At 37.2% G+C, this 16,803-nt stretch overlaps 1 protein-coding gene across 4 annotated transcripts in view; it reads right to left on the bottom strand.

Moving 5' to 3' along the window:
- The window catches only part of FNBP1L (formin binding protein 1 like), a 46,470-nt gene extending 29,667 nt beyond the window's left edge, over positions 1-16,803 (bottom strand). The window contains exon 1 of one of the 4 annotated variants that reach the window (XM_068141294.1): positions 16,615-16,803. In XM_068141294.1, the coding sequence (XP_067997395.1) occupies positions 16,615-16,638 (24 nt within the window). In that variant the 5' untranslated portion in view covers positions 16,639-16,803. Of the gene's footprint in view, positions 1-15,154; positions 15,194-16,614 lie in introns of those variants that run through there. The other 3 variants (XM_068141291.1, XM_068141293.1, XM_068141292.1) reach the window with 3 other exon arrangements.

Genomic DNA, 16,803 nt, shown 5'->3' with positions numbered 1-16,803 from the left:
CTGAGAGTGACTGAATGCAGTTAATAGAAGCATGCATAGATTTTAGTCCTAGTTACTTCACTTGCAAAAGCAAGCAGGAAGACTCCAACCATAAATTAAATATTATATGATGCATCACAATCAAAAAATACTACTGTACAATGCCCAGCAATGCTGTTGATCATTATAAGAAATACCTGCAGAACATGCCATAAAGCAGTGGGGCTACACATCAATGAAGCAGCTGAATACTGAGCCCACTGTACGATCAATAGCCATGGAAGACCTCACATGAAGCAGAGGTTCTGTGCAAAGCAAGTGCATTTACTGCACGACTAACATTAGCCTCCATAAGACCAGCAAGAACAAAGTACCTGGCTTGGAAAATAATACTGCAAGATTTCTGGTTTTGAAAAGATGTGTAAAGAATCATTTCAGTCTTCAGTTATGGAGGATTATTACATGGTTTGATATTCAGTGTACAAGGTGAATATTTTAGTGTATAACTAAACAATCCCTTGGTGAAACTATTGAAAACTTTAAAAACTTTTAAATGCCCCTCTACAAATTATAGAAACTTCCACGGTATTATTAAAAATGCAACCACAGGAGATGGAATGAGCAAGCAGCCCTGACACTCTCCAGTTCCCATATATGTGACAATCTATTTTTGCATTCTAAAGGATCTGTTTCCTAAAAACTTGTAGAAAGAGGAAATAGATCTTGACTACTGCCAGTTTCAGAGTTCCTGCTCTGGTCAGTCTGGCATAGCATCTAAGAAGCAGAGTATGCATTGTTTTTCCCTCTCCATACACTATGGGAGTGAACTTAGAACTGTGTGCTCAAGAAAAGGGAGTGGTATTGATGTTACAAAGCAAAATGGTTCCCTGGAAGTAAGAAAGCATAATGACAAAGAGAAAGGTACAGAGGAGACAGCAGAGGAACGCTAAATGTTTTGCAAGTGGAATACGATGGAACACTTAGATGCCCTGCATCACAAATTCAGAAGAAAACAGGTTCCACCAGCTTTGTTGCTTATTCTGTTTCAATGAGCCTTCATTCCCTGCTCCTCAGGTCACAGTCACTGCTTATCAGGGTGCATCTCCATCCCTTACATACACATGCAAAACTCTGTACAAGCTGTATTACAGTACATCTATGAAACCTAGCTTACAATGCACTATTTAGTGAGTTTTACAGAACTGAAATGTAAATATTAGTTTGGTGTAAGTTTGTCAGGAGTCTATACTACAGTTCAGACTTATAATAGTCATAGCTCTAAATGCAAGAAAAAAAAGCCAAGATGACTATGATAGCAAGCAATGCCGATTTAAAACAAGGAAGTACTTTCTGCCAGCTGGGGGTGGGGGGAAGAGAGAGAAGGAGAGTATCCCCTTTCCTGTCATCCAAATATCACTTCCTTGTATTTATTTGCTCAGCTATTAAGTAGACTGTTGTAACGATACCATTTTTAAATTACTTTAAAAACAAAGTGTTAAACAAGTAGGTGCACAAACTCTGTCCAGATGAGTCAGTTTCACGTGTTTCATGTTTAAAGATGAATATTCAAGCCTTATCTCAATGGAGTACGTAGAAAGAAAAAACCCCTGCTTGGTACGGGTTGAATCATACTGTTAATCACTCTGACAATTACAGTACCATAGTATAGAAGTATCTATACAGAACCCAAGCACTGAGTATCATCATCAGAAGTTAACCAGTTCAACACACAGAGCAAGGTATATCCCTCATAACTTTTCTTATATGTGTTTATAAAGGTGCACATTATTTAGAAAATTAAATTCATGTCAACAAGTTACTTAAAATATCTTTTATGGCACTATTTCTCAACAGTAAATGGAGTCAACAATGAACTCATTGATAGCACTGGGACAAAACAAACATACTCTGGTCTTAATTTTGAGATCCATCTCACAATAAGTGTAATTAAAACACCCAGTAAGCCTACAAGTACTGAAATAATACATATTGGAATGTCTTATAAACATTAGTCTTTCATCTTTAAACACAAATAGAAATCCAAACAGAATCCCCTTGTTTAGCATAATTCCGATAAACTGTTTTAACTGAAACCTTCTCTCTGCCCTAATAAAGTACTCCACAAGACCAATTTAGTAGCAACATTTTAAGCACTATGTTAACTTTGTACTCCACGTAAAGCATCTTATTCCATTGATGACAGACACTGAAATACTGCTGCTGTAGTAAATAGGTTCCTTTCATAATGAATTTGCAGTATTACCAAAATAAAAATAATAAAGAGCAAAAAAGTGCTCAACAACATAGTGAGATTTAGTTCAAAATTCCGTTGCAGATCAGCACAGTAACTCTTTACAAATCCTAGTACTTCCCTTTCAAAATCCACTTCAAACCAACAAAACTACCACTCCTCATTACACATCAACCTGTTTGTAGAGGGAATTGGTGCAGTCTCTTTATCACCTAAAAATGTGGAACCTCTCCTGTACTTTGCCATTGCCATATCACTTTACATACTGTATGGAAAATGCAACTATTTGTAACTTTGTTCTTCAACATTAAGTTCTACTCATGTCTTTACTACATTCTCATTGTCCTAATGGAATTAAAAAAGCAAAACATTAAACAGTAAGTGATAAATCTCAGTAAATAATCCATATCCTAGGAACTGCCATAAAATGTTAAGTAAATTCTGAAAAACAGCCTCAAATATTGAATAAAGCATGAAATAACAACAAACCACAAAACTTTCTTTCATACTGAATAAAATTGTTATGTCTTTTCTTATTACATTGACTGTAAAACTGAAACCATCTAATTGCATTTCGGAGTTCCAACCTTTGGTTTTAAGACTATGAGCTTGAATAAAAATGCACTGAAAATTGTCATTTTGTATCTGGGGAGCCTTAACACTTTGTATCCTAGCAGAAACATTTTCAAATCAGTTATTAAATCATGACAACACGTAATTAAAATGTATCAGGATTTTGTGGTAGAAAAAAAGTGCGAAAGAACTGTCTTTTCCCAAAGTATCTCTTATATTGGATTTGGGTTTATTGTAATTGTTAAAAACTTGGGTTTTTTTTTCAAATTAGATTTTATATATATATATATATATACCTCAACACATTTCCCAACATTCCATTAAACTGGAGATACTCATGATAATACACCCATTACCATTTAAAATGCACTTCTGAAAGTAAAATTTAAGTGTGGGGGCTTGTTGTGTTACACATAATCGGAAGTTTTCATGCCCCTCAAGGAGCACAACCCATACTCAATACTTGTACCTCTAGAGTTGCACAAACTGGATCATGCACACATCAAATCTATCATCCCATTCACAGAGGCAATCCCTAGTAATGACAGTGCAATTTAAAAACAATTTATACCCCTCTAAACTCCTACAGTTATTTATCTTCAAGGTTATCACCATCATTAATTTGCTCTACTTGCATTTTAAACCCATGCTGAGATACAATACACTAGTATCTTAATAATCATACTTTTAACTAAGCCTATATTAAGTGCTTTGTTTAATAGGGAACTTTGCTGCTCATGAGCATCACAAGCCTCTCGCATCAAGGATTCCAAACTCAACAATAAACTAAAATGTTAATGAAAATGTTTCTCACTGCTGCAAAACACTTTTCCCCATTTTAACAGAAACTGGAGAGATTACATGGTACCTTTATCACCACGTCTGCAGATTCACCTCCAATTTCTGAATCTGCATATCTTAGAAACAGTTGTAGTCATTTTTACAACTGTAATGTGTAAATAGCTTTTTGTCAATGAAACAGATGTAATAGGTAAAGAACTCAAATGGAAACAAGTAGATCTCCAGTGACTACATCAGAATACTGAATAACAATTTAACAGGACCATTACATCAATAAATGCACAACTAGTACACAAACACTGAGGTAAAAATCAGGCATCTAAAAACATGAGGAAAATACTGAAGGGGAAAAAAAAAAAAATAAGAAAGTGTTTTTCTCAAGATGTAACTTAGGATTCCTAATATTAATGTAGGGTAACAACATACTAAATGTAATTCAAATTAACTACTTGCAGCTGAAACAGGAAACGGTTTCCAGCCAGATGAACCTAACTGGATGAGCTGTACAACCTTCTGTGTCAGCTACTATTAAATACAGCTTTACTGGAAATGCCTTCTTGTATACTGTCCTTAAGGTTTACAGCCAAAAGGGAAACCCATAAACAAGACAGTTAAAGCACTACATAGCACATATCTACCATTGTTTCCACTCAAAAAACTTAAAGCAATGACGGCTACTGCAAAGTGTTCTTGGTATGGCAATACTGATTATGAAAGCCTGCTGAAATATTAACATGGAAGTCTTTGGCAACACCTTTTTAAGATGATGCAGGTGTTTTAAATCATATAATAGAGATGCTAAACCACAGCTCATACAAAGCCCAGAAGAAAACCACACACATCAAAAAGCATGCTATACCTTCTTACAAATAACTTCCTGTATTTTACCTAATAATTCTTCGCTCATAACTCTTTATTCCTCAAATTTTCTCACAAAAATAGCATCTCATGGCAGAATAATGCTTAATGTGCTAGGATGCCATTTCCCACCCAAAGACAAAAACACAAACCACAAACAAAGCCTTTGTGTAACGAAGATAAACTGCATACTGTACTACTTTGATATAACTGAAATCAACTGGAAAAATCTGCAAAGTGCTCTTGAAGAAATGTTTTATAACTCACCACCTTCAAGGATAAAAATACCTTTGTACTATACAGAACATCCTTTTATATGGACTGTGTTAGGATGGATGAACCTTGCAAGTGTTGTCTTTCCTTTGCATTTCACTGTTATCAGTGACAAACAAAAGATTAGAAGTTTTAACATATGCATCACTTATTCCTCAATGTCTAACAAATAAAATATACAACCAGAATGGAAGAGAAAGCATTCTGCAATGGCTGTGCAGTGAAATTAATTATGAACAATAAATGAAATTATGAACAATAAATGAAATTATGAACAAGTTTGAAAATACTTTGTACTGAGTAAAATAAATAAACCACCTAAAAGGGCGGACGAAATGACATTGTAAAAAGCTATGCTGTCTTCCTAACAGAATAACTAGAACTAGTCCTGAAAGTATCACAGACAACATCCAAACAACTGTCACATTAACTTGGAGATATAGAAGTACAATTCTCTTCTCACAAATGAACAAAAAGCCATCAAAAAATTAAGCCTCTTTTCCAATGACCTAATGAAGAAAAAGTCATGAAAGCCACAAGCCTCAGATTTGACTTCGTAGGATCGTGTCTCCATGCCAGAAGTTTGAAATGCTAAGTAAAAAGTATAAGTAGTCTATTAAGATCATACAAAACATTTATATGTAAGGTCTTTGTTATAAATTCACTGTTCTCTGTTGTCTGAAGGGACAACAGCTATACTTTCAGAATAAAAACTCAAGGTTGAAACTTATTTTTGAAGCAATGATACTCCACTCTGATTACTGAAAAAAAACATGAATATGGGCCATTTGGCATCATCAGCTGATAATATAGTTTCTCAAAAATTGCAAGGCATTTTATACAAATGATGTGAAGATGTATTCACTACACAGCCCATAGTCTGGCAGTACAGACCAGACAAAATATGGAAAAAAATATTTTACCTAAGAATTACTAACCATAAATACCACTAGCATTTCACCTTTAAGACTTCATTTTAAACCTCTCAGAAAATTACTTCAACTATTGAAATTTCAGTGAAACTAAATGGCATTACTTCTCAGAACCAAAGTAACTAAAAACCACTGAATGACAGCTAAGCCGTCCAAGCACAAAGAGCTGCTAGCACACTCTGCCTGTCACAGATTTTGTTTGCACCTACTATGGTTTTACCATACAGAGCAAATTCCTGGTTTTACAGGACTCCAGTTTCAGGCCACTGATGGATGCTTCTTTCAGCAAAAACTTTTTGGTTACACACAAGGACTCCTACCTCACTATTTCATTCTCAGAAACGCAGATGATAATGCTGAAACTCGTGGAATTACACTAGTCTCTCTCAAGTGCAGGCTAGAACCTGAGGACCCGCAACAGTGTTCCTGGAACAGATAATCATTATACTCCCAAGAACCAACACTAAACCAAAAGTGTTTCTTAAAAATATGCTTTAGAAACAGTTGCCCTTGTTATTACAAAGATCAGACAGGAAAAAAAACTACTTAATGAATAATAACCAAAACCAAACAACCCACAACCCCTATTTCCTTAGGTCTAAAACTAAAAACTTAATCAGACCACCACACCTCTTGCTACAGGAGTAAATATTTGAGTATCATGCCAAGGTGTCAGGATACTTCACAAAATTGCGTGGACTGAGTCACATGGTGACATTTCTATTTAAGTTCCAAGCAACTGTACAGCCTAAATTCCCTTCACATCACTTATAAAGCACAAAAATCCCAGGCATTTGATTTTCCTGATAGTTTACTATTTATTTTCAATAAACTAATTTTCCTCTTTTAAATACACCACCATCTTATATCTAAGACCTAGCCAGCTCTTCCAGTCTTTTCCCCATATTATAATGACATGCTGAAGAAATTTTCAACACAACTTCATCCTTTTGTCCCCCTACTCCAAACAAATTTGTAACACCTTGAGCATACTGCAGATTTCAAACGTATCTACTGCTTAGCAAATCTGCCAAGTAATTAAAAAAATTAGTTATTAAGATCAAACTTGTAATTAGATTACTTCCAAATCATCTAAGAGTAAGATTTTCACCATTCATAATTCCAGGTACTAACCTATTTCCTTATTCTACTAAATCCCAGTTTACAGCAGTCAAAGCTCATAAGCCCAAGAAGAAATCCCATTAAATAATTAGAGAAAATAACATACCATCAGTAACCTTTTCTGATTTAAATAATGCAGCACAGCAACTATGATCTACAAGTTGAGCCAGGAAGCTTAGATGCAAAGTAGTAACTCAGGATGTACTTCACATTACAACAGAAATACATTGGAGGGGCTGGGCAAGGTGGAAAGTAGAAGACTGGCCTGTGAGATTATCTTGAAAAATGCATCTGTACTGCAGTTATCACCAGAGTACCTGCAGACTTAATAAGCTTTGAAATTACATCCTCTCTTTAAAAATCTGCTCTGAAGAGTTCCTGGTATAAAATACTTACTCTCAAGCACATTAATGAGCTTCATTGATACTGTGAAACCTCACTAATAAAACAAATACTGGTAAAATTAAATAACTAAGTGCATACACTATTAGGGTCTAAATAAAAGTAGATCCTAAGGGGGATGAGGAAATCCAAACTTGACTCTTCAGAACAAAATTGTTTTATCAATTTCCATTAATGTACCTTCTAATCATGAATTTGAACTTATTGTCAGGGAAAAAAAATACAACCAAACATGTTTCACTGTCTCTCATCATACACTGCACTTAACTGCTTTATAAACTGGGGTCTTAACCTTTTAACATTTTTTTTTCTTTCATTTGGCCATCTCTTCCTGTCTCTCCACATCTTTCTCTACCACATCAAACACTAGTTTTCAATGGTACTAGTGGCTGATTCCAGCTCCATTACCTCATTATACCAAAGGATTGCTGTTTGTTTTTCATGAGACTGCAACACTCCCTTGTACTTTTCAACAAGTATTTCCTGAATTCTCTTAGGCTGTTTATGCACCAACCCCCAGTTAGCATAATAAAGATCCACCCTATCAGCATCCTTCATTTCCCAGGCTTACCAAAAGGAATAGTTAAGGTGCTGGCCACAGTTGAGATCACTAATCATCATGCTGAAAAACACTGGGCTTTGCACAACCCTATCATTTGTCATGACCAGTAAAAAAAAAACACCTTTGACTAGCATTGAAAGTTAACTGAACTGGGGATGGTCTTCATACTTTTGTGTTTGTGTAGGGCATGGCACAGCACAAGCCCTCTGCACATGACTCATGGTTCCAGGCACTATACACAAAATGCATTCTAACTACTGATCACAAATACCCTAAATATTCCTCTGATTGTAACTGAATTCATATAAATAGGGGAAACAAGTGCAGGACAATTCGATTCGTAACAGATAGCTGGAACAGGAACATTTTATTGACTTAATGCGGGAGGGGTGGAGGGAGAAGGGGGAAGCAATGGGCATTAGATGCATTATGGTTTCCTTTACCAGAGCATTCCTCTGCTGCAGAGAAAGCCAGCTACATCACAGCACACATATTGTTCACAGATATCAATTATTTTGCTACTCATCACCATAAGAAAACCTTATACCACTTAGAGGAAATGCTTATTTGAAAATTTTATTAGGAAGACAAAACATTATTTACTCTTTCAAAGCAATAAAGCACCTGAATGAAAAACAAAGCATGCAAGAAGCACATCCACATTCAAAGAAAATCACCTCAATTACTCTGGCCAAATAGAATTCACAAAGTGAAGACTGCATCCACTTGAGTTGAGCACAATCATGAGAAAGAAACCATCAATCAAACGTCGTCTTTCCAAAGAATGTACAAATCTGATGAAGATCCAAAAGGCACACACCTTCATTTATATCTGGGGTTCCCCCCTCAAGTATGCAGGAGTAAGACAGCCTCTCAACTCCCCAGTACAGTCACTGTCATATTTCCTAAGTTCTTCAGTACTTAAATAATGCTTTATACTCAAGTAGATGTCAATTATGTCATTGTACAATACTGGGGAAAAAAATTGCTTACTTCATATAGAACTAAAAAAAAAAAGGCATGTTGCACTACATTTTTGTGTATCAGTGAGAAATGATTTGTATGGTACTTGCCTCCTTACAAGCTAAGCATAAGCATTATGTTAACAGATACTATGATAAAATGGTGAATTTTCTTTTTAGTACACAGTTGATTTTACCCTTTCAAGTGAAGTTTTGAATGGTTATTTCAAATAGTCTGATAAAAGGAAATCAGGACAAGTTATTAGAATTTGTTGCTTTTTGTGTTTGCTTCTAACATTTTAAAGCATTTTACTACTTAGCACTTACATATTAAAGAACGCTGAAGTATTTGACAAATGCAAGGATTACTACAACGTCAATTTTCTTTTTAAAACCCCTAATTTTACTTAGATTTTACTACACAACTAATAGAGGCATAAAGTAAATTTACTCCCCCAAAACCACAGAAGTGTTCCACAGTAAAACCCAAGAAAAATTCATGACTTGCAATGCTAGCTTTTTACCTCACTCAAAGACTGTACCTATCCTTTGAAAGAGGTAAAAAGTAACAGAACTATACACATGGCACAAGGCCAGAAAGCAGATTTAGCAGTCTAATACCCCTTTTACTTTAAATTACAAAATCGAAGCAGAGTTCTGACTAGAGGAAAAATAAAGATATTCATGAATCTCACATCTAGCTATTTTAGATTTCAATACAATAGAAACTAACAGAAAAATACGTATGCCTGAAATTAAGCTCTTCCTTATTCTTGGCACCTAGCAGGAAACACAATACTACTGCCACTCTCCTCAGAATAGAACTTGTAATTGAGAAAAAACAGAGACTCAGACTACTATTGCAGGTAATTCCATAAAGTCAGTGTAGAGGGTCCACACTGTAATGAAAACCAGAAGACTTTCATTAGTGTAATACTTCATTTTTCCTTCTCCTCCCATTCAGCTGTAGCACTGACACGCATCGGAAGACAAAACTCTAAACTTTCTGCCAAGAAAGCACTGGAACTGAGGTACGTAAATTCACTAGGGGCAAAATGAAACAAGCCAATTGGAATTTCAGCTTTCACTGAACAATTTGTTCACCAACACAAGGAAAAAGCTGAACATATTTGGACTTCAGGGAATTCTTTTTCTAGCAAAAATAATTCAAGCTGCTGAAAAAGTATGCACATGGATGTTATGAACAATGCAAATTTAATCTGAAATTTGTTAAATAACTTCCCCTCCGATTAAAAAAGAAAGACCAAAAAACCCCTCCTGCATTACTCAATTACTGGCTTTACCAAGCACACTAAAATACTGCTCTGCAAATGTATGGACTGAATTATTTAACTACTGTATTCATAACAGAGGGCCTTACCCAAATCAGTCCAGCGTAAGAACTAATTTAAATATATGAATGAACTTTTATACATTCTAGGCTCATTTCAGTAGGTCTACAGCATCAGTGACAACTCCACACAAGCATTAACACAAGCCTTCCATCTTTCAGTATTTACTTATAAACTATGCAAAGCACAAATCATAACTTTTCGGGCACCCCTCACCATGAGCAAAAACCCAAAGATAGAGATGGAAGACTTTTCTCATGCATTTTTCTATCCCAGTCTCTGATGGATTTGCCATTCCACAGGATCGGTATTTTGACAGATACATTCTTACAGAAATCCTCTGCTTGGCTGAGATAAAAGACCGTGTAATCTCAACTTCTTGCTATCCTCACCCAGGAAATCAAACTGCCTGCTGGGCCATTCAGGATTTTGACACAGGCAACTCTTAATATTGTATTATCAATAGGGATAACTGCATACATTTTGAAAACAATGTATTTTTTCCAGCATTCAGCATTTCCAGATGAGTAAAGTCTTGTGTCTGTACAAACTGTCGAGAAACACATATACATACACTTCTAACTACATGCACAAGTGGGGCCATAAATGAAAACAGATGCCATTTTGATAAATATCAAGTGATAAACAGTTTTTAAACTGAAAAGAGTATTTTCTACAGAAATTATGAAGGGCATAAGCTCATACGCATTCTTAGATGAAATTATATTCAACATCAAACCCAAACTGATAAAGTCTCAAAACAATGACTCATTCCTTCCTGGAAAAGTCAGTATAAAGGTCAGATGTTTATGAACCAGACAATTGCTGGAAAAATAGGGACAAACTAACTAAAACTCGATATGATTGTTTTCATTCCTGAGCCTGAAGTAAGTACACATTCAAGAGTCAAGTACTTGATCCTTACATAACTCAGAAATCTCAGAGGTGTTCACAAGGGTGAAATAAGATGCACAATACCCCTTATGGAAGACTGTAACCTCACAGAGGTTAAGCATTTTATATCCACTATCTTACCCCTGACAGAGGAAACATATGGCCATCCCATGCATCTGGAAAACTCTGTAATTTCATACTTTAGCCACAAGACACATTCCTTCCACACATTTGCAGACCACAACAGCAAGAAAACTGAATTTAAAATAGAATCCATACAGAATACTGCTTGCAATCTTTGGGTTAAGTTGAAGGAGAAATCTGGGAAAAAAACATTAAAGTTTCAACTCACAAAGATGTATGTACTAAATAGAACATAGTCTTTAACACCGCATATCTTAGCACAAATGTAAAAAAGTTTATACAGTATTAAGATTCAAAATCACAGAAGAATTTCCACATAAGCTATGGTCTGATATTCAGAATGGCTTTCAATGTTTTTTAAGCATTCTAAAATCCCTCACCAATTTCACTAGCATTTACAATGCTAGTGTCTGCATAACCACAGCCACTAACTATATAGAAAGGTTTCTCTAGTAAACAAAAAAACAAGAAATTATTACAACAGAAATACGCTACATAGTATTTAGCTACTTTTTGAAGTAATCTTTTTTTGTATTTACATTCTATGGATGTTTTCCATATGATTAAGCTTGGTCATTTTTAAGATTAGACAACATCAGCACACAATTTATCTTCTTCCACAAAAAGACAACACGATTTTAAACCAAGAAGGAAACAATGTCTAAAACAGACACTGAAAGCATAAAAAAAAAATTAACAGCTTTTGAAAAACTACCAATGCAATGGATTTTTTTTTCTTTTTCTGTAAATAAAACTTGGTTTCAGGCACAGAACAAATTTTGTTTAAGGAAAGATCAAAAAGAACACGTAACCAAGTATACTTTGATCTTTCTTTGGTCCAGCGTAACTAATTTCTAAAACAGTATTCTACAGTGACAGTAGCTTCTTAGTTAGAAAAGACAGTGTGCTTCTAGCCTCAAGGAGCTCACAATATTGTATCATTAAATCTTCTCTATAGCCTCTTTTTTTTTTTTTTTTAACCATGAAATCTTAGCACAAAAGCTCTCAGCAAAATTTTTGCTTTAAATATGTATCAAGAGGTAAAAACCAGATGGGTAGACTGGTTTTACAGACTGAAAATGCTCTGATATGGTATTCAAGCTCTTCTGCCAATTGCTTTTAAGAGGTTTACAGAGGTTCAAAAGACAGAATGTGCATCAAAATACAGAAAAAAAAAAATCAGGAAGGATGTTTTTTAACGAGACAGTGCAAACTCTTTAATTAATTTTCAAGGAAGCCACTTCAGAGTGCCAATCATACAGAGCTTCACTAGCCTCCACTCATTAAGCAAAGAACTTCATTATCAACCATCCTCCAGTCTCCAAAGCTCAGTAAGCCTTCAGAATCAAAGCAAATGCATTATATATTCAGTTTAGCTACACTTAACTCCACAACAACCATAACCAGGCACATTTTCTTAAATATTCTGTTTATGTCATTTATACAGTTCATACCCATCACAAAAAGAACACCACATGTACAGACACATACACACTGAATAGATGCTCATCCTGAGTAGATTCTTTAACATACCAGAATCCATCACTTTTGTTTCCAAATATTAAAGTTAATTAAAAAAGCACTTTTAGTTCCATCCACCAATATTCTTGCCTTGGCTATTGCAGCAGTTTGATAGCAGTCAAACATGAGCATCTTCTAAACCAAGTACACAAGTCTGCCCAAGACTCAACATGTAAACCCTTCTGCTGCTCAAGTAGTGAAATAAAAAATGCTGCCTTTGGGAAAAAAAAAAAAGCCACTTTAAAAAGAAAAGTTGAAAAACCTCTGAAAAATATATGTAAACAAGCAGTAATAATTTTCTATTACTAAGGATGCAGAGCAACACTACTTTGCAACCACGTGCCCGCTGTCATCAAATGAGTATTGCTTTACAGTTATTACCTATGAAAAAAGTATTGTACATAGGAAAATTTAGCGCAGAACAACCAAATTCTCAGAAAATATAATTTCAACAGGATCACAGATCAAATTTCCCAGTTCTCACTACTCTGTTCTAACCATTAATATTCTCAAGAAGGCAGTTCACTGAAGCATCTTAGTTTTTGTGTGGACATACCTTAAGGAATATGCTGGAGAGTGGCCCCAAAGATAAATGTACTGATGAGAATAAAACTATTTGTCAGGATGGCTAAAATTAATTAAGAGTTATTTAACTATTATTCACATTATTTCATAAAATACTATCAAATGAGACACTACAGGGACTATGATGTTTATGCATGACACACTGAAAAGCACTAAGTGCCCGCTAAAGTCATATGTTTTGGTCAATGCACAGCCACCTCAGAAAATGGTGTTGAACTTGTAAAAATAGTTGCTTGAAAGCAAAATAAAAACCTAAACATAACAGACAAACAGAAATAACAGCTACAGAATGTAAAGAATTAGAAAACACTGGCCTATCAATGCAAATCTTTCCCTCATCATGTCCCTGATAAAACCATGTAATTAGTATATCCATAACTTCAATACCATAACAAACAAGTACCACATAAATATCAGGTATGAGTAGCCCTTTAATTTTTCTACTGGCTCCTTATTTGTCTCTAAATCCATTCACACACACGTCTTTACTTTATTAGAAATAGCATAAACCATAAGACTCCAAAAGAAATAAAATTAATAAATCAGAACCCAGTCTAAAACACCAATAATCTGCTTGAAGAGATAAAATCTCAGAAAGCAGAATTAAGGAAATATTAAAACATGTGGTGTGGAATCATCAAGTTTGCCTCAATGAATCAGCAAAGCGAGCATACATATTTGCAAAAGTTCTGAAAACATACCTAGAAAACCATCATCTAGTTTAAATTCTGAAAAATCCCACTTTATGACCACATGTGTAAGCAACAAGGTCTCCAGAAAACCTGTACAGGACAGCTCTCTGCAGCTGGAGACCCTAAGACCACCAAGTCGCTAGTGCCCTGCTACTATTGGCAAATCTAGCACAGCTTGGGTGCCTTCTGAAGCTGTACTAATGCCACTGAAGGTCCAGAAATACTGGTTTTCCTTGTGTTTTCAACCTAGATTTAAGATAACCATTAATTAATTTTGTGTCAGATCAAAGAAAAAAAAGAATCTTTATTTGTCCAACACAAGTTGCTAAAACAAGTAGACGTTCAATAATCTTTTCAATCATTAAGAAGCACTGAATGTTTTTCCTACTAATTAAACAGCATGCTTCATAACTAACAAAAAACTTTTACAAGTATTAGATTCAACAGGAAAAAAAGCTAACCCATTTAAAAAGTACACTTTAATGTAAAAACCTGTATTGTCAGTCTAGTTGTGTAGTTACGAAACAACCATTTTATGCATAAAGTTCCCTCATTAGTGTAGAGCTGCAGGTATCTCTTGATACAAGCAAAAATGTATTAAATTTTGCAGAAATAACAGTGTTGTAATACACCAGTAAGTTTAAAATTCTGATACTGTTTCTTCAAACTAGCAGTTAAGAAGCACTGACTTCACAAGAAGGAAAAAAAACAAGGTACATCTAGAAAAAAATAAGCTCAGTTTCATGATGCTGTGAATGAAATTCCTGCCATTAAAAGGAAGCCTGAGGTCAAAATCCACCTTTTTTGTATGTATGTGTTAAGCACATCAAGATGAACACTTTCTTACAAAACTGAATACAAGATTTGACAAAACTACGAAACCCTGTCATACACAAGCTGAACCAAAAAAAAGAGGCTGCTGAGATGAGTAGCCTAAAACTGTTCTCTAAAGTGATGCATGCTGAAGTGTTCACAAACTCAGTGCTCTCTGAAAACGCAAAATCCCACTCTTCCAAAACACTGACCAAAACCCTTTCCTCTGAAGGATATACAAGCATGAGCCACCAAGACACACTTGCACTGCTAATATAAATCATGGCTTTTACTTACTTCTTAGTGTGAATATTAGAGCAGTTTCCTATTTCAGTTTTGTGACAGTATTACTGTCACTAAGTGTAATTTCTCATGAGAACATTATGCCCCTGTTAAGTACAAGGTACTCTACAAAACACTGAAGTAACCCCTAAGTACCTTTAAATCAGGCTTCTCCAACATAGAAAAGCTGACAGGATGTTATTTCATCTTCATTTTGCATAGACAGTAATGACTTATTCAGGTGGCTTCAGGACCTTCACTGGCCCCAACTCCTGTACCTCACCCACATAATCGGTCTGCAATGCCACAGCCTGCCTTTGACTTCCCAGCTCACTGTGGCAACTCGTTGTCTTGGTGATGAGCAGATCGTTGCTCCTCTAAAGACCAATAGCCTTGTACTTGAAACTAGTGATAAAGGAATTTAATTCAACTTCAAATTAAAAATAAAAAAAAAGGAAAAGAAAAAGTGTAATGCTAGGTCTAACTTAACACATCCTGAACAGATTTCAAACTGCAATGAGTAGCTTTCTGTTTTGTTTTGGTTTTTTTCTGACTTCAAAGGTCTCTGCTTTACACTCCTTAAAAGCCGGCAGCATTTAAAATGGGGACAAAAACCCCTCCTTGATACCATATTTCGTTGCTTAACATTTCCCACGATCAGTGTCAGCTCCTGTTACAGCAACAGTAGGAAAGCTGACAACAGAAAAGGAAGAAACAAAACAAAACATCCCGCAACTGCCTGTGAGCCGACATCACCATGCTTCCCTCTGTTAAATCCCCCCAGGAGCCCCTTCTTTACTGTCCTTCGGAGGTGGAGGTTTAAGGAAAGATCCAATGCAAGGCAGACAGGCGCAGACACTGTCTGTCTCCTCGCTGCCAAGTCTTCGCATTTAAAAAAAAATAAAACACCACAGTATTAGCCAACGTTCTGGGATGCTTTCAGAGACATAACTATATAATAGCTGCTTCCAATTAGGGGCGACAGCGCAAATCGCTTTACTCGTCAGAGCAGTCCGGTGGTTTTCAAGAGGCGCAGCCCTACGACCGCCCGGCACCGCCGCCCACAGGCTGCCCGGTGAGGGCCGCGGCCGCTGCCGAAGCCGCGCCGGGACCCCGCCCCACGCCACCCTAGGCACGCCGCCGGCCCCAGCCGCCTCGCACCGAGAGCCCTCCCCTCCCTCTGCTTCAAAGAATGGCAAGGAGCGCACACAAAGAAGCTCGACCTGCTGTGACCGTTACCGGGCAAAAGGCGGAGGCGAAGCGGCGGGGCGGCCCCTCCGCCACGGCAAGCGCCATGGCTGCTCCAGGCGCCGCGCGCTCTCCCACACCCCGGACGAGGCGCTCCCGACCCACCACCCCACCGAGCGCGCGCCCGCCCTCCCTCAGCTCCCCCTTCCCAACGCGTACACCGCCTCCCTCCGCTGTTTCCAGCGCCTCGTCCGTCCGTACTCCGCCCCAGGCCACCCCTGCCCGGTGCCCACGGCGTCAGTGTCGAACAAAGCGCCTCGGCGGCCGCCTCAGCTCCAGCCGCCCCGCGCCTCCCCTAGGGAAACCGCCTCAGCAGACAAGGGAAGGCGGCGAATCCCAGACACAATGAGAGGCGAGCCAGGACTCACCCACAGCTCTGTACCCCAGCTCATGGCTGCTTCGCGAGCGGTGCTGGCTCCGGTAGAGGGGACGGCGGCGACGAGCCGTCGGGCGGCGGCCGGAGAAAGAGTCCCGCCGGTCAGCGCCGGTGCCCTCGGTCACTGGGGAGAGGCGGCAGCAAGAAACGACGTCGCTGCCAGCTCCAGCTCCGCCTGACT

This window comes from Melanerpes formicivorus, unplaced genomic scaffold, assembly GCF_026170545.1.
Source record: "Melanerpes formicivorus ecotype bairdi unplaced genomic scaffold, bMelFor1.0.p_v2 SCAF_7, whole genome shotgun sequence".
Classification (NCBI taxonomy): domain Eukaryota; kingdom Metazoa; phylum Chordata; class Aves; order Piciformes; family Picidae; genus Melanerpes; species Melanerpes formicivorus.
Note: the sequence above shows the minus strand (reverse complement) of the source record. Positions and strands in the feature narration are given on the sequence as shown.